This window comes from Phascolarctos cinereus, unplaced genomic scaffold, assembly GCF_003287225.1.
Source record: "Phascolarctos cinereus isolate Bilbo 61053 unplaced genomic scaffold, phaCin_HiC Scaffold_1;HRSCAF=81, whole genome shotgun sequence".
Taxonomy (NCBI): domain Eukaryota; kingdom Metazoa; phylum Chordata; class Mammalia; order Diprotodontia; family Phascolarctidae; genus Phascolarctos; species Phascolarctos cinereus.
Genome location: NW_027555514.1, coordinates 271,538,627 through 271,557,502, shown reverse-complemented (window position 1 = coordinate 271,557,502; position 18,876 = coordinate 271,538,627). Strand labels below are relative to the sequence as shown.

At 40.3% G+C, this 18,876-nt stretch overlaps 2 protein-coding genes across 3 annotated transcripts in view; one reads left to right on the top strand and one right to left on the bottom strand.

The window, feature by feature from the left end:
- Nucleotides 1–6,948, bottom strand: part of PARPBP (PARP1 binding protein) — a 76,697-nt gene extending 69,749 nt beyond the window's left edge. For both annotated transcript variants that reach the window (XM_020982353.2, XM_020982354.2), the window contains exons 1-2: nt 6,844–6,948; nt 1,824–1,977 (exon numbers count right to left, since the gene is read on the bottom strand). In XM_020982353.2, coding sequence (XP_020838012.1) covers nt 1,824–1,973 — 150 coding nt within the window. In that variant the 5' untranslated portion in view covers nt 1,974–1,977; nt 6,844–6,948. The remainder of the gene's footprint in view (nt 1–1,823; nt 1,978–6,843) is intronic.
- A 62-nt stretch (nt 6,949–7,010) lies between these two features.
- NUP37 (nucleoporin 37) overlaps nt 7,011–18,876 on the top strand; it is a 44,330-nt gene continuing 32,464 nt past the window's right edge. The window contains exons 1-3 of the mRNA XM_020982352.2: nt 7,011–7,229; nt 12,086–12,244; nt 16,422–16,546. Coding sequence (XP_020838011.1) covers nt 12,089–12,244; nt 16,422–16,546 — 281 coding nt within the window. The 5' untranslated portion in view covers nt 7,011–7,229; nt 12,086–12,088. The remainder of the gene's footprint in view (nt 7,230–12,085; nt 12,245–16,421; nt 16,547–18,876) is intronic.

Here is an 18,876-nt window from a genome sequence, read left to right as displayed (position 1 = left end):
GGAGAAGGGGTTAGCCAAGTCAGATGAACTATGATGCTTCTTCTGAATCCAGAATTCTAAATTGAGTTCCTTGGCCTTAACATTGACCTGGCTGCTGAACCAGTAGGGCTTCCAGGTTCTTCTACCCCCTCTGCTACTAAATCCTTATATATGCACTATGCTCTTTCCTCCAATTACAGTATAATCTCCTTGAGAGCAGGGCCTGTCTTCTCTTTCTATTTGTATTCCTAGCACAAAGTACAGGATGTGTCACATAAAAAACACTGGCAAATGTTTTTCCATTTATCATTCAATTCACGACTTTAACTACAAGAGATTGTATGTCCTTACCCTGCAATCCAAGGAGCTCCTTCATCTGCCCATTCTTTCCAACCTGACCTCCATGACTGCCCACCCTGCAATGAGCCAGCTCTACATGACCATGTCACTCATTTCTGGCTATGTCTTGTGTCCCCTGAACCCTCCCCAATGCTGCCTTATCTACACCTTCCTTTCACGTACATCAAGGTCTATCGTGATTTTGTAGAAAGAACACTGGACTTGAAGTCATGAGAGTCGGATTCAAATATTGGCTCCAATACTTACTAGCTGAAGACAAGCCCCTTGAGCTTTCCAAACTTTCTCAGATTCCTCATCCATAAAATGGGCATTAACAGTCACAATCTCTCTATCTCACAAGACTGCTAGGAAGTGTTCTGTCAACCTTCAAGAGCTATACAGAGATGTACTGCTATTAAGTCTCATCTCAGGGAAGCCTTTCCTGACCACTCCAGCCTATAATGCCCTGAAGTCTTATCATCCTCATACTCTTCTGAACCCTACCCCTTGAAACTTAATCATGCATCACTCATTACTATCACCAACCTCCATTTATGTAGTTCCTGAAGGGTGATAAAGACCTTTTCTTACAATATCCTTGTGAGGTAAAGACTTGTGGGATTTAAATGGGTGAGTGTCTGGTCTCCCCAAAATACATGCAACCTCCTTGAGGGCAGACCCCACCTCTTTTGTTTACCCAAGTGAACTAGAAGAGGGCCCCAAACCCAATCAGTGTTCAATAAGTTGCTGAATAAATGAAAAGTATAGACAGTCTTCTACAGCAATGATCTGGCTTAGTGGTTCCAACCTATATTTTTCCACATCACACTGAAATAACTCTACAAACTACAACTGAACTGTGCCAGTGTGAAAATTGGCTGAAGCCTCACATAGCTCATTCATTCCTCTATTTCTGAAAAGGAAATGGTAATAAACAGATGAAAACCAAGCTTGATAGTGATATACAAATGCAACCACGTGACTCAGCAGTCATGCATCTGTCATCAATGCCTATGGACAGGTGAATTACCAATTGGAAGGACATCACACAGGTAGTAATCCAAAGTCAGCTGTCAAAGGTGAACGTGGCTTTAAATAGCCTCTTGGGGATATGATTAAGTCAAGGCAGCTGCTCTCAGAGGAAAAACAAAAGTTTGAAAAATAATTTTTTTCCAAAAACAAAATGTCAAAAATAGTTTACAAAAACAGACTAAACCAACACACATGAGTTCCAAGGCTATTAGCATTAAAAAAACAAAAAAAAAAACTTTAAGTGTTCCCCAGCTAGCACTAAAGACAAATCAGAATTTCAAAATTCATCTCAGTAGCCTGACCATGATAGAAATGAGAAGGCATTTGGGGCAGCAGTGCCTTAGAGAGGATTAAGAAAGTGTATACTCCAGAAGATCTTGGAACATTTACACTTATTCCAGAGCTCCCCTAAGCAGCTGGTACCTGAAGCTAGTAGAACTATTTCCACTCTAACCCCCTGGTAGTCTACTGACCTGTTTATTGATTTCTGCCATAGACAGCTGCAAAGCCTCGAGCATAAAATCAGCACCACACACAGTAGTCCTCTCAGAAGGACAAAGGCTGTGCCAATTTCTTCTCAAGCTTTTGATCATATCCAAGACAGCTTCAGAAAGTGGAGCCATTTTCCTAAATGGAAAAAAGGGACTGTGTTAATTAAATTACTTAAGTTTATTTGTCGATAGTGAATGGAAATAGGAACAGCTGGGACACAGAAGACAGAGGTGAAATCAGAGATTCCTCCACATTCACCAGTCTTGGTTTTCATTCAATTCAGGGGGGGAAAGTTTGACTGAGGGAGGAGAGGAAGGGGACAAAAAGGAATAATTCCCACCCAGTCAAATTTTGTCCTTTAGTTGACTTGAGAAAAATCTTTCGGAAATAACAATGTAGCAGCATGATTGAAAACAGGTACAAGACAGTACTAGGCATAGAGAATACAATTTTCAGACAAATAAAAAGAATTGTGTCAATCAGCAAGCCATTGAATTTTCCTGAGCTCCAACTGTTTCATCTGTGAAATGAGAAAGTTAGGCTAGGATGGTCTCTGAGGTCCCTGACAGCTCTAGGGCTGTGATTCTTCAAAGCCTACAGATTTAGTGTAGATAAAACAGCTTCACCAGCTGCTGGGTGTCCAAGTGGCTAGAGTCATTTTCCTGAGTTCAAATATGGTCTCAAGACACTTATTCGCTGTGTGACCCTGGGCAAGTCATTTAACTTTGCCTCCATTTCCTCTTTGTAAAATGAGCTGGAGAAGGAAATGGCAAACCACTCTACTACCTTTGATAAGAAAACCCCAAATAGGGTCATGAAGAGGCATACATGACTGAAAAATCACTGAACAACAAAATATTTTTCACAAGGCCTCTGCCAGTATTCCCAAAATACAATACAACTTGCCTGATTCCTGTGCCCAAAAGGGCAGAGACCAGTGGTATCAGACTCAAATGGAAACCTGCCCTCAGCAGGTTTGACAAAGAAAACCACAAACAAACATTGTCCATGTTGTAATGTATTTTTATTTATTTTGTTAAACGTCTCCCAATTAATTTTGATCTGGTTGCCTTGGAATTTTACAAGGTCACAATTTTGAAGCCGCTAGTGAAAAAAAAGAAAAACCAACTCTATTCAGAAACATTTCCCCTCCTTTCCTTTCTCTCTCATGCTGGCATCTGTAATGAGCTTCTACTACAAAGAATATTAGCAGAAACAGGACGAATCACTTACTTACTCTGGCTCAGTTTCTACCAGTATCTACCAAATCTGATGCCAAGGACTGTTGGAAGAATCAGTTGAGATTAAAGTTGTTGGAAGAATACCTATGGTGCAAAAGCCCTTTGTGTAACACTTTCAATGTAGTAAGACAATCCTTTTATTCTTCCCTAAGTGATTCTCTAGCGAACTCCCCACAAATTCTTTTTCAAACTATATTACAGAGGAAATGTGCATATGGATTAGAGATAAGTCATGGTCTCTGATCTTAGGAATGAATATGATCTGGGTCAGAAAACAAACATAGCCAAAACTGAATGCGTGTGCAACATTTATAAAAAAACTAAAACAAACATCTCACTTAAGGAAGCAAGTATACATACATCATGCTGGAAGAAATATGTAGTTCAGTTTGGTATAAAGTCAGTGCCTTCTTTAACTACTGAAATGTAGCTTTTGCACTGTCTGCACCCCTCCCCCAGGGAGGGATGTTCCCCCCGTTATGCCTTCCATCATTACCCCCATTAGAATCCTTCGTTTCCTTTAAGAACCAGCTCAAACTCTGTCTTCTACAAGGAGACCCCAGATCTCGGTGCCTTGTCCCTGAAACTGTCTTCTTTTATGAAAGTACATGGTGTTTTCCACCTCCTTCTTCCCCCATTGGAAGGTCTGAGAGGGCACAAACCATTTCACTCCTGACTTTATATGTCACTACTTGGCACAGAATAGATACTTAAGAAATGCTTGCCGATTGATTCCTTGATTCTGATATTTCCCTTTTTGTAGTACCAGCATAGTGGAAGGTGAATTGGAATTGAAGTCAGAAGACCCTTGCCTTTGTCACTTAACTGGACCTGCTATTCATTATCAGGGAAAGCCTGAACCTGTTCCTACATCTCTAAAATGGGAATATTTTCACTGCCTACTTCACAGGAAATCATGCGTATTAAAGTGTTTCATACAAGAATATGGTAAAGTACACACTTCAGTTATTATTATTATTATTGTTCAACGCTTAGGCCTAGGTCCCAACTAACAGCAATAATGACATGTACATTTATATAAAGCTTTTAGGTTTGCAAAGTCCTCTCATCACCACATCCTTACGAGCTCTGAAGCCGTGGCTAATTCAACAAGTTGGAAGTGATATGTCCCTCTGATATATTCCCATAGTATACTAGATCTCTCCTTTGGCCCAACCTGCTCTACTTTGTATTGGGTACATATCACAGCATCTTGAGAGTCGAAGGCATTCATGTAGGAAAAGCATCTCCACTACAACATACTTCATAAGGAGTTAACCAGCTGCTGCTTGGAAATCTCTAAAGTCAAGGAACTCACTAATGATAAAAGTAATGCTAATAGCATTTATGGAACACTTTAAGGTTTGCAAAATGCCTTATTTTTTTCTCATTTGGAGCTCACAAATGAGATGTGTGAATCCTATGAGGTATGTGCAATTGTTTTCCCACAATATACACCTGAAAATTGAGGCTGAATTAGGTTAGGTAATTTGCCCAGGGTTACTCGGTTTAAGCAAGATTTAAACTCAGGCCTTGCTGACTCAAGGTCCATATAGTTAGTAGCTTGAGGGGAAGCTAGGTGGTATAGAGCAGATAGAGTACCAGCCCTGGAGTCAGGAGACATGAGTTCAAACCCAGCCTAAGACACTTACTAGCTGTGTGACACTGGGTGAGTCACTTAAGCCTATTTGCCTCAGTTTCCTCATCTGTAAAATGAGTTGGAGAAGGAAATGGCAAACCACTTGAGGATCTCTCCCAAGAAAACCCCAAATGGAGTCCTGAGGAGTTGGACATAACTAAACAACAAAAACTGTAGCTTGCATGTTACTTAAGGACAGGGATTATTGCCTTTTCCCATGTTTGTATCTCTAGGGTATAAAAAGTATCCTCGTTGTTATGAAAAGTATCTTTTGCAGAGAAGATACTTTTAAAACTGTTGAAATGAGGTTCATAATGTTTTGCTTCTGGGCTAGATCTGTGATTTCATTGGCATAAGGAACTCTAAGGCAAAGAAACTCTAGTTACTGAACAAAGGTGAACACCTTCCATGCAAATTAATCTTAAGAGTGTGGCCTAGAACAGAGATGTCAGACACCCAAAGGCCTTATGTGCCTCCCAATACTCTTGAATATGGCCCAAACTACAATAAAACATAAGTGGGAAATACTTCATATATAATAATGTAATATAATTATTATATAACATATAACATAATTAAGAAATACTTAAGAAAAAAATTTTAAATGCAATAAAACATAGATAATATCACATTTTAAAACTCAATCAATATACTTGCCTGCAGGGATCCTTACATATGGATTGGTCATCCTGCTTTTGAGTTTGACACCATTGGCCTAGAATACTAACAAGTTAAGTGAACCACCCAGGGTCACACAGTGTGTGTCAGCAGACTTGGACCCAGGTCTTCCTGACACCACCATCCTGCCTTTCTTCTGTACATTTTTGGACCTAACTTGTTATTTCACTGATACAGGTAGGACGTAGTGCTGAAGCCAGTTCAGACCAACTAGTGAGAGTTGATTGTTAAATCTTCAGTGTGAACATTTACACCTCTAAAACACTACCAAGAAGGCCTTGGTTTATGGTTTTATTAAGAAAGTGAGAGAAAAAAATACTAATAATGCAGGTTCAGCTTAAATGTGCGTCTGAAACAGCCGGTCCTGGAGTCAAGCAAGACCTGAGTTCACATCCAGCCTTAGACACTTCCTAGCTGTGTGACCTTGGGCAAGTCATTTAACCTCTGCTTGCCTTAGTTTGCTCAACTGTGATAGGGGGATAATAGCATCTATATGTAGTTGTGAGCATTTAGCACAGTGCCTGGCACACATCCCCTACCCCCAATACATGTTTTTCCTCCTGAGATCTGGTTGTTAATGCAGACCAACAAGTATTCTGCAACTTGCCTAGGGGTGCTGACTTGCCCAAGGTCACTTGGACTGTATCAGAGATAGACTGGCTCTTTATCCCATATACCAAGCCGATGCGGATGGTGTCAGTGGTAGCAGCAGTAGCAAGTGGCTTTTCCAGCCCTTAGGACAGTGCTTGCATATAGTAGGAGCTTAATAAATGTTTATTGAAATGAACTGAATTGCCACCTGAGGTCACAAAGGTAGTAGGTGGCAAGGGACAAGGATTAGACCTGGGATTTCACTGGAATAGAGGGGATTCCCCAGTGAGGAAATTTATTCTACTGATGCATCTTTCTCTGCACCTGAGGAGTCGGGTGACTTGGGCACCATGCCCTCCTCTCTCCCACTGTTAGTGTGTGAGCTCGAGGCCTGGAGTCAGGAAGACCTGAGTGCAAATCCAGCCTCAGACGCTTCCTCGCTGTGTGACCCAGGGCAAGTCACCTCATCTCTGTTTGCCTCAGTTTCCTCATCTGTAAAATGAGCTGGAGAAGGCAATGACAAACCCCTCCAGTATCTCCGCCAAGAAAACCCTAAATGGGGTCACGACAGTGATAATAATTATTATTATTATTAAATCCCACCTCGGACACCCCCTGACTGGGCCCTGCCTCAGTTTCCCCATCTGTAAAATGGGGATGATAATGACAAGCACCGACACCCCCTCCCCCAGGACCGTGGTGGGTCGCTGAGCCGGGCGCAAAGCGCCTGTCATTTTACAGGTGAGGAAACTAAGGCCCCCGACTAGCCCAAGGTCACTGGGCAGAGCCAGTGACAGAGCCAGGGCCCTCAGTCTCCTCTCCTCCCTCCGGTCCCCCCCACCCCGGGCTCACCTGACCAGACCCCCCCCGCCGGGCCCCCTGGCCCGCTCGCACTGCCTCGCCGTCTCCTGCTGAGGCTCCGGGAGATTTAAACGCCGGCTCCGCGAGCGGTTGGAGGCCGCGGGCCAATCAGCGGCGGCGCCCTCTGACCCGGAAGCGGTAGCGCCGGAGCCCGCCGGGCGCCGGGCCGGACTGCGCATGCGCTCGCGGAGGCAGCGGTGTGGGCCGGTCTTGCTCTTCTCCCTGTGTGGTGTCCGCCGGGCCGGGCAGCTGGAGCGGCTGGATTGTCCTCCCCTCCTCTTCTTCCTTCGCCTCTTCCTCCTCTTCCTCTCCCTTTCTGCCTCCTCCTCACTGGACCGCCTCGGGAAGTAGGTGCCCTTATCATCCCCATTTCGCAGGTGAGGAAACTGAGGCCAGGAGGAGGGCGGAGGCAGGCGCGGGTACGGTCCTCTAGGCGGCCCCTCCCCAGCCCACCTCGCTCTGCCTCCTAGGACTAGGATTGAGGTGGGAGCTGTGGCGTGGGGGCCCGTGGCTTCCAAATTAGGAGGTCTTGACCCCCACCCGTAATAATAATTACTATCCTGCCAGTTATATATAATATATAATTGTTATTTATGTGTTAATATTGTATGTAACGATATACACGTATTTATATTTATATAAATATACTTACATATTTATATTACATGTTTATGTATAATTATGCCAGTTGTCTACATATTACATATATACAAATATAGTGCTTTAAGGTTTGCAGAGCATTTTAAAAATCTTATGTCATTTGATCCTCACAACAACCTTGGGAGGCATTTTACAGATGAGGAAACTGAGGCAAACAAAAGGTCGACTTGACTTACCCCTAGTCGAACAGCTAGTAAGTGACTAAGGCTGGATTTGAACCCAGACACTCTTACCTACTGTGCCACCTGGCTGCCTGTAGGATCCTAGAACTAGAGCAGAAGGGGCCTCAAAGGCTATTTGGTGGAACCCTCTTATTTTGCAAGTGGGGAAACTGAGGCTTAAAGTCATAAGCTCATACACCTAGCGCTGGGAGGGGCTTCAGAGGCTGTTTAGTGGAACCCTTTTATTTTACTGGGAAGGAAACTGAGGCTTGAAATGATAGTCTTGTACATCTAGAACTGGAAGGAACCTCAGAGCCCATCTAGTGCAACCTCTCGTTTTACAGAGGAGGAAACTGAGGCTTAACAAAGGCTCTCTAGCTTTGGAGCTAGAAGGGCCTCAGAATACATCTCTTCCAACTGCTCATTTTACAGAAGAGGAAACTTTAGAAAACATCTAAGACTCTAAGCTTCTATTTCCTCACCTGTAAAACGAGGGGTTTGGACTAGATGTCTTCTGAGGTCCCTTCCAACGCTAGCTCTAGGTTCGAGGACCACAGATTTAGATCCAGAAGGGGTCTCAGAAATCATCTCATCCATTCACCTGTTTTGTTTTATTAGTTAACAAGCATTTATTTTCTCTTCATCTCTTCACTGTTTAAAAGAAAAAGAAAATTCTTGTAACATATCCACAGACAACCAAAACAAATTCCCGCAGTGTCTCATTCTGCGTCTTGAATCCATCTTTTTCCATCAGGAGGTAAGCAGCATAGTTCATCATTAGTCCTCTGAAATCAGGACTGGTCGTTACATTGATCAGAATTCTTACATCTTTTGTAGTTGTCTTTACAAGGTTGTTAATGTATAAATTTTGATACTGTTCACATCAGTCTGCATCAGTTCATACAAGTCTTCACAATTTTCTCTAAAACCAACCCTTTCATCATTTCTTATTACAAAACAGTATTTCATAATTTGCTCACTCATTCCCCAATTGAGTTCTTTGCCTCTATAAAAAGAGCTAAAACTATTTTTATGCATATGGGTCGTTCCCCTTTTTCTTTGATCTGGATTGTAGGCCTAGTAGAGGTATGACTGAGTCAGAGGGTATGCAAAGGGTAGTTTAGTGACTCTTTGACCATGGTTCCAAATTGATTTCCAGAATGTCTGGACTAAGTCACTGTTACTGCAGCAGCGCATTAATATGCCTGTTTTAATGCAGCCCCTCCACCACTGTCGTTTTCCTTTTTTTGTTGTTTACCAATCTGGTGGAACATCAGGGTTGCTTTGTCTTTCTCTAATTACCAGTGACTTGGAGCATTTTGCCTTATGACTTATTGATAGCTTCAGTGTCTTCCTTTTGGAAGTGCCTGTTCACATGTTTTGACCATTTCTCAGTTGAAGAATCACTTATTCTTATGATTTTGAGGCAATCCCTTCTATGTCTTTGAATTGAGTCCCTTATCAGAACTTTGCTGTAGTAATTTTCCCCTAGTTAACTCTTTCCCTTCTAATTTTAGCTACATTGGTTTTATTTATGCAAAAATTTTTAAATTTTGTGTAATCAAAATTGTCTCTTTTCTCTTCTTTCATCCTCTTAATCCATTGTTTGGTCATGAACTCTTCCCATTCACAGGTCTGAAAGAAAATTTCTAACTTGATCCTCTAAGTTGTTTATGACGTCACCCTTTTATAGCTAAGTCATGTATCCATTTAGAAGTAATATTTTTTGTGTGCCTTGGTTTACCTTTATTTCTCGCAGAACATGACTAAGCTTGAGGCAACTGAAATGTTATCAAATACTATGGATCATTCTACCAGTATCTTGTTGTCCAAGTGTTGAGACTAGATGCTTTTCCACAGAGAGCAAGCCTGTAGTCACGGGAATGTTCTGAGTGTGTGTCTCCAACCACAAATCAATCTCTTGTCCTCTGAGTGTTATACAGTTAGTTATGCTGACATTGTTTTTCCTCCTCCTTCCTGGAGATGAGAGGTTCACAGGCATTTCACATTGCACACGTTTTCCAAATGCATCAACCAGTTGGGCTGATGTTTTATTTTCCTCGCTCACATACCCCCATGCACATGAAGGATGCTGAGGCATTGCCCTCTGATAAACCAAGGCCTACTTGCCCAAGATCACAGGGGTAAGGGGGCAGTGAATGGGGACAGACCTGTGATTTCACAGTGCACATCAGCACTGTCTCTATGCCTTGTAGTCTTGGAGAATTGAATTGCCTAGGGCACTCAGAGGTCTGGGGACTTGGCTAGGGTCATACAGCCAGCATCTTTGTGTGTGTGTTTGCCCGTGAGCGTTTGCGTGTGCTGTGCCCCAGTCACTCTGGCAGTGGCCAGACTAAGCTGTAGGCCCAGCTTCTTCCCTTTGTAGCACAATGCCATTTCTGTTTGCAGGACCTCTGTTTTCCTGTTGATAAGAATAAAGATGAATCAAGTGACACTTTAAGTACCTTTCTTTGTCTCTCATAGTGCCAGCACATAACAAATTCTCAGTATTTGCTGTCTGGCTTATTAAACACAGCAAAATTTGTTTTGTTTTGTTTTTTCACAAATATTTTCAGTAGCCCATAAATGAAAAAAAAAATTTAATTTTAAACTTTAATCTAAAAAAATCCTGTATAGAAATTCTGGTGATCACGCAAAGGTAGCAATATTGCTCTCAGAGAGCAGATCATGGTCTGGTGGTGATGTTTTGTGTCATTTCTCTAATAGATGTTTACTGTTAACCAGGAGTTCCACTTAACATCTTTTAGATAATTCCTCAGTCCTGATTATACTCTCAATTAATGAGGTAGCTGTGGTGTAGTAAAAGAAAAACTGAATTTAACATTGAAATGCCCTGAATTTAACAATCTGGTTCTGTTACTTGGAAAAGGCAATCTCTGGGCCTCGGTTTCCTAGAAAGGAGTTGGATTAGATGATCTCTAAATTTCCTTTACTTTCTAAATCTTAATATCCTAATCTCAATATAGCCAATTAAATGAGAATTTTACCACGCAGGTATCATTCACTAATGTTTATGGAGAAGTGTCAAGCGTAACCCTGATGGATTTGGCTCAGATTTTTTTTTTAAGTTGCAGTATTTTATTCGTTGATTTAAATTCAAGTCGTAGCTATGCAATACGAATCAGTTATGTTGATTTTAATATTGTTCGTTCAAAAAAAAACCCAATAAAATGAAACCACACTTCTCTGAGCCCTACTTTTCTCATCTTCAAAAAGGAATACCAATATTTATGCCAGCTGTCTCACACTACTATTGTGAGGAGAATGCTTCATGTATCTTAATGGGCTATATAAGTAAGTCATTATTATTATTCAATAAACACTGAGGGTATTTGTCTACATTTAGTTCATTAGGTTATTCATACTGTCATCTTGCTTACTCTTTTTTCCCTTTTGTTAATTCATTTTTATTTATCAACAATCATTTCCATAAGTTTTTGAGTTTTAAATTTCTCTCCCCCTCCCTCCCTACTTCCTTCCCTGAAATGTCGCTCAATCTGACATAGGTTCTACACATACATTCCTGTTAAAGGAATTTTCACATTAGTCATGTTGTAAGGAAGAACCAGAACCAATAGGAGGAACCACCAGAAAGAGGAAACAAAACAGAAGAAAAAAAAAGAGCAAATCATCCACTGCGATCTGCATTCAAACTCCATGGTTCTTTCTCTGGATGTGGATAGCATTTTCCATCATGAGACCTTTGGAGAGGGCTTAGATCTTTGCGTTGCTGAGAAGGGCTAAGTCCATCAGAGGTAGTCATCACACAAAGTGGCAGTGTTCTGGTTCTGCTCACTTCCCTCAACATCAGTCCATATAAGTCTTTCGAGGTTTTTCTGAGGTCTGCCTGCTCATCATTTCTTATAGCACAATAGTATTCCGTTACATTCATATGCCACAGCTTGTTCAGCCATTCCCCAATGGGTGGGCATCCTCTCAATTTCCAATTCTTTGCCAAATGAATATTTGGCAATTTGGGTTAAGTGACTTGCCCAGAGTCACAAAGCTAGTGAGTATTTTGTGTCTGAGGACGGATTTGAACTCAGGTCCTCTTGACTGCAGGGCCAGTTCTTTATCCACTGCACCACCTAGCTGCCCCTTGGCTCAGATTTTTAAATTGGGTTTGGGATGTTTTGGGGTTTAGGATTCTTTTTTTTTTTGAGGGGAGGGAGTATGGAAGGGGGAGAGCGGTCATTTAAAGACTTTTCACTGATTAGTACCTCTTAAACTAATATTGGGCTACGTAACCCCTTCCATGTTCATCATCTGAAGGTGTGGTGCTCTGATGACACATTGTCTGTTTCTAATTGTATCTGTTTGTGCTGCAATCCAGAGTCTTCTGACTTTGTCCAGAAGATTGTGTTTTTAGCTCTGCTTATGTTTTGTCATAGGAGATGAAGCAAGACTCCTCTCGAAATGCTGCCTACACTGTGGATTGTGAGGATTATGTGCACGTGGTGGAATTTAATCCCTTTGAGTGTGGTGATGCCGGAACCTTAATTGCATATGGTGGCAATAATTATGTGGTCGTTGGCACTTGTACATTTCAGGTGAGTGTGCAGTATTACAGCAGTTACTGAAACTAGACGGGGGAAAGTATGCACGAAAGTCTTAGGAGAGAGATGTCACTGAATTGTTAAATTGATATAAACCAAAGTTTATCCCATCTCATTGAAGAGAATTACAATTTTAAGATAGTTTCTATTCATCTTAACTTAAAGAACAAAAGACTTTACCAATAAATGGGCCCCTTGTGTAGTACAACCAGTGTGCAAATTGCGGGGAAAGAACCAGAGTAAATTCCTGTTTTTTCTAAAGTCTTTGGGTACTAGCATGTTCTGGCTTTTACTATTCTGGTTAAATGAGTTGTCATATGCATAAAACCTCCATCAACTGATGCTCAGCAGTAATTCATTTTTTCTTATGTTCCACTGTCATGGCAGAAAAAAATGGCATGACCAGCTGATAATTGAGATTCACTTAAAATAACTTCCAGGTATAACATAGGATTTGTACTAATTATTGGTCTTAAACACCTGCCTCTACAGTGCTGAACTATAATTAGTGTTCAGAATGAACCCTGGGGTATTACAAGATGTTCAGTCATCAACAATTTAATTGCATCAAACACACTATATTTTATAGAAGGGAAGTTGCTTTTATCATTCTACAAAAAGGCTTAAAACTAAAAAATATTTATGATTAACCTTTTATCAACCAAACTGTGCAGTTAATCATTCCAGCTAATTCATTGCATAGTTTACTAGTTTCCGGAGAACTGAAATGTGCTTTTAGCATTAAATGTGTACTGAATATAATTTAATCTTTAGATTAAATTTAAATTAAATTTAAATTAAATCGTTGATTCTAAAGGCACTTTTGGATCAGGCAACGACTGAGAATGATGAACATTACTTATTTTTTCACACCTCTGTGGCTTTCTCTAGGAGGTATATGTTTGGGCTAAATCTACACTGATGTTGCATGATTCCTTCAAAAAGGTTAAGACTTAGGGGCAGCTAGGTCGCACAGTGGATAGAGCATCGGCCCTGGAGTCAGGAGTACCTGAGTTCAAATTCGGCCTCAGACCAGACACTTGACACTTACTAGCTGTGTGACCCTGGGCAAGTCACTTAACCCCAATTGCCTTGAAAAAAAATTTTTTTTAAATAAATAAAATTTTAAAAACGTTAAGCTTAGCTGATCTCTGGTTCCAAGAAAGTCATACCAAATTTTCTTATATTAAGAGTGGTTTACCTTAGATCAGGGATGGGGAACATGCAGCCTCGAGGCCACAAGTGACCTTCTACTTCCTCAAGTGCAGCCTTTTGGATTCAGTCAAAGAACTGCACTCGAGGAGTTAAAGGGCCACATGTGGCTTTGAGGCTGATCTTGTCTGGGTATTGACTTCATCAGGCCCACCAGGTGACAGCAGCCAGCTGATTGGAACCAAATGGTAAGCTCATGGTTAGCATCATGAAAGTTCACCAAATTGGAATGAATTGTTATAAGGCAAGTAGTAAACTTTTTTTTTTATCCTAATGCAGGCTATTCACCCCCAGCGGGGAGGGGAATCCATTCAGAGTCACAAGTTATACATAATACATATATAATATGATGACATATATTGTATATGTATGTATTATATGCTCACACATCTTGCTTTTAGAAACTAGGAGGGAATATAAAGTTTTGTACAAAAAGAACAATAAATACTGAGGAATATATTTCAGTTCCATATTCATTTATTGGAAAAGTAGAATAGAGATTGGAAGTTTAAAAAAAAAATGTGGGCAGAGGGAGGGACAGAATTTGATAGACAGGGATTTGGAGGAAGGAGAGCTAAACAGATATATGAGGAAGAGGGAGCAAGATGGTTAAATAAACAGAAAAAGGAAAGGAGGGAGATGAGCAGGCTCATAGAAAGAAAAGAAAGGTAGAGGGGAAAATTAAGAAGGTTCTGAGTAAAAATGACTAGAAACAGGCCATTCCCCACTATGTAAGTTACTACCACTTATTTGGAATTCTTATTAAATGATTAAACTCTTTGGAGGTTGTCAGCTTATCCAGGTTCCATACCACCCAATAAAATGTGGTGTATGTGGAGATTACATAGTAAATACAAACTGATAGACAATCTTCACTTCATGGCATGTTTCTGCCTAGGATGGAGACATCTCGGGAATTTCTGTCAACTTTAATTCCTTATCTGTGCCTCGGACAAGTCACTTTGACTCTGAGCCTTCAGTTTCCTTCTCTGAAGGTTCAGCTAGGTAATCTTTAATATCCTTTTTCATTCCAGAGTTATGATGCTCTGATTCTTACTTTTCCATCAACCAGTGATGGACGTACAGTGGAAATATACGTTAGCAACACTTTGTCTAGTTTTCAAAAGCAGGTTGTCTTGATTTCCTGTCTCTACAGTAACGTGCAATCCCACATTAGCCTCAAAATAGCATCCGTCTCTGCCCCTACCACACCCACCCATCCTTTTAGCTGGCTCAGGCCACATTATTGGCTGCCAGGAATAAGCCTCATTGGTGACACATGATTGTATAGACTATATAATCGTTAGGTTTTCTGAGGCTTTTTCTCCATAAAATTCCACGTGTTAGTTTGGGAACAAATTACAGTGACTAATTGTCATACATACTTTTCCAGTATCCACAAAATTGTATTTTGATCTGAAAATATGTAGGATTCATTTTTCAGAAGATTGATTAGTTAAGTGGAGAAAACTAAAAATAATCTGAAGTCTAAAAAGCGAGGTATTGGACTCCCTAAATTATTTTTAAATTGTTTAGCAGGTGTCCCTTGACAAATTGAGATGTCAGCTAAAGTTATACATCTGGAATATATGTGAGCTGCAAAGTTCTAAAGCCTGATATGTTTCTCTCCTTGACAAATTGATTACCATTCTTTTATTTTTAAGAAAATGATTTGTTGTTACTGTGAAATAATCTAAAATTATAATCCTTTTCCAGTGATGGAAATAAATAAGTGTGAGGGAGCATTCTGAGTGAATGTCTTGATATCCTAGATCCTTGTGGCTGTCCTGGGGAGGCCTGGAAGGATTTGAAATAGATATCATATAGAAAAACCCAGCAAACACAGTTTGAATTTAATCTGAGGGAAGTTCTTAGGTTGGCTTTAGAGAAGTAAAGAGAATATTCAAGTAGAGTGCCCCTAGAAAATACCAAATTCTGCACGTTCTGAGTATATTTTATTATTGACCCTGAAATTTTGTGAGGTTTTGGCAGAGGAATGCTTCTTTGCCAGGTTGGATATGATGTGCTCTTCTGTAATAATCTAAACTTGGTTTGTTCAAAGCAGTGAAAGCATCGACTAACTTCTTAAGGTTTTTCTCTTTTATATGTTTCTTAGAATAACAGCTCAAACCAGTTCAGTAATACTAGCCCAGTCATGGAGTTTCCTTGTAGCAATCAATTAAATCTAATTAAATACCTCTTGTACAGATTCCAACAAATAACCCAAATAACAAGAATTTATATATTCTTTACTTTTTGAGCCAGGCAGATGACATGTAAGTAAGCTAGTATCAGGAATATGGCCAAAAAAGCAATTCTCAGATGAGCTTGAGCAGGAGGTGAATGATTTCTACCCAAGTTCCTCTACAGTAATGTAAAATAAGAAAACCAGGATTAAGTCCTAGATTCCCTGGGGAGGATGGGCAGCACAGTGATGAGCATGCAGTAGGAATATGACTTCTTAGAAGTACACAAATCATTACTTACAGAAATTTTTACTTTTCAAGATAAAAAAGCATTTCTTTTGTGATCCGAGGTATTCTTGTGACTCCACAAAGCTTCCCCAAGTCACCCAATTGCCTTATACCCTCTGAATGTTGATTCATTAGAGCTGTTCACAATAATAACCCTGAAGCACCACACAATAATGAAATGTCTCCCAAATAATAAATTAATTGTCTGTTTGAAGCCTGATTTTTTGCTAATAAATTACTCAGGTATGGTATCTCATTTAACAAAAAATCCTATTCTCCCTGTTCTTGTTAAACAGCTTAACATGTTAAAGAATCTATTATAACTTTAAAAACAAAAATTTATTAACTAAGAAAAATGTGATATGATGATTTTGGTTTGTCTTAGATTGTCTCATTCATGTACTTAAAAAGATTTTTCATCGCGAAACAAAATGCATCACACCTTTCCCCCTAATGGTCATGTAACTGTGCCTTGCTCATTTCAGGAGGAGGAGGCCGAAGTGGATGGGATTCAGTATAGAACACTAAGAACGTTTCACCATGGACTCAGAGTGGATGCCATCGCTTGGAGCCCAGAGACCAGACTTGATGCTTTGCCTCCAGTGATTAGGTAAAGTGAAGTGAATTAGATACCAGAATTATTGGTGTGCCAATTTGGGATGAGTGACTTCTAGGTCTTTGGGTTGGAGTCCCTGCTCTGTGATTTTAGATAAGTTGCTTACCCTCTCAGAGCTAAAGTGAGAATTACATGGGCACTCTCTGGGTCCAGCTACTAATGCCATCTAAATACATGTCAGTTACTGATGATGCCACCAACACTTAATGGCATTTGAAGAGCATGGTGAAGAAATCAATGTCTTTGGACCCTTTCAGTACCTTTTTAACTAATGCTTAGCTTTAGTTTGTCCTCAAAAGTTCTCATATCTCATGGGGCTCCACTTTCTGGTGATCCAGAGGGGCTTCTGTTCATTGCCACAGGATCATAGATTTAGAATTGGAGGGATCCCAGAGGCCTAGGAGGGCAGGGTCTTCTGCATGAGGACCTGGGGCCCAGAGTGGGTATGACATGCCTGGGGTCACTGATGAGTCCACTGTCCACCACTCTGCCTCATACTGATGACAGCTTATTACTTGGCCATTGACACATTTTGGGGGGCAATATTCTTTTTTTTTTTAATTTATTTTTATTTTTCAACAATCATTTCCAGAAGCTTTTGAGTTTTAAGTTTTCTCCCCCTCCCTCCCCACCTCCTTCTCCATGATGGCGTGAAATCTGATACAAGCTCTGTGTGTACATTCCTATTGAACATATTTTCACATACATTAACACATTTTTGTTTCAGCCTCAGGTTATTTTATTTGAGCTGTTCAGCCTAATTAAGAGACAACCTGAGTTTGCCTTTCTGGCCCTTTCCCGTGCTTTCTTCTTGGTCGCAAGGACGGTCTCATTTGTGTCTCTGAATGCCTGCTGCTTGACACCGTATAGATGTTTAATAGGTGATGGTTGGCTGGTTAATTGAGTTTCACAACAATCCTGTGAAGGACTTAGTTGTAAATGTTATTGTGCCCATTTTACAGATGAGAAAATTGAAACTCAGAGAAGTTAAGAGTGTTGCACAGATGTAATGAGTTGTTGAGCCCTAGGATACTTATGCAGGTCTTCTGACTTTTAAGCATAGACTTCCTGAAGGTTAAGAGTTCTATAACAATTTTTCTCTTCATTTTGTTTTGTTTAAAAAAAAAACAAGCCACTCACCATTCTCCCCTTTGTTGTTTGCTGACTTTAGTTGAAACTCAATTGAATCATGATTCAAAGCATGCTGCTTTTCAGCCTCTTGATCCTACGTACAGTTTCTTTACAAATTGTCTTACTGCTATGTTCCTTTGAAAAAACTTCTTTTCTGAAACAGCATAATATATCACTTACAACTAAATACAGTGTTTGAAAGAGTTCTTAAACAAAGAATTAAATGTTTCATTATAGTTTCACTTTAAGACAGGAGGATATAATCTGGTTCTCTAGATTCTAGAGGTTCCTCTGAGTGAGGAAATACAGGCGTGCCCACCCTCAGGACGTAGGGGGAAAGCCTAGGGGCTACTGCCCAGCTTTTTCCCTCCGCAGGAACTCATCCCTCTTCCATCTGCTCCTCTACTTTTCATTCCTCATCAGTTCCATCTGGGAACTGGACTGGTGACATGGGCTAAGTTAAAAGGGCTTGACTCAGTCTTTAACCTAGATCAAAAGAAGTTTTTTCCTTCTTAAAAATTGTTTAAAATATTGTGTTTAAAATACAGCACTTCAGTAAAAAAGGAAACTGCTAATATCCAAGTATTATCATTATCCTAGTGGCTAGGAGAGCATTCATCAGCTCAGTTAACAAATAATTATTTGATTAAGTTGGCTTTTTGTAAATACAATAATCAGGTTATTTTGTATATTTGGAAAAAAATAAGAAATAATCCCTGATTTGCACATGTTGTGTGTACCTTTGTGGGAGACCCCTCGATGCCATGGATCCAGTGCTAGGCTGGGAGTCAGGAAGACCTGTTTTTGTGTCCTGCCACTGACATTAATTTAGATGGCCCTGGCCAAGTCACTTGACCTCTGTCTGCTTCTGGCAGCTTGCTAGAGCTTAACTTGTTTCTTATGAAATTAATGAACTTTAACAATCACGAAAGTTATACTATACCAGAAGAAAATAAAAGGACATTATATATGAAACCATAAGCTTGTTTAGGATAGTTGTTTTTTTAAGTATGTATTCAATTTAACAAGGTAATAGTAGAATTAGTCCTTCTAGATTTTTTTTTCTATGTAGACATATCTATTGTTAGAAACGAAATCTCGGGGCAGTTAGGTGGCACAGTCGATAGAGCACTGGCCCTGGAGTCAGAAGGACCTGAGTTCAAATCCAGCCTCAGACACATAACACTCACTAG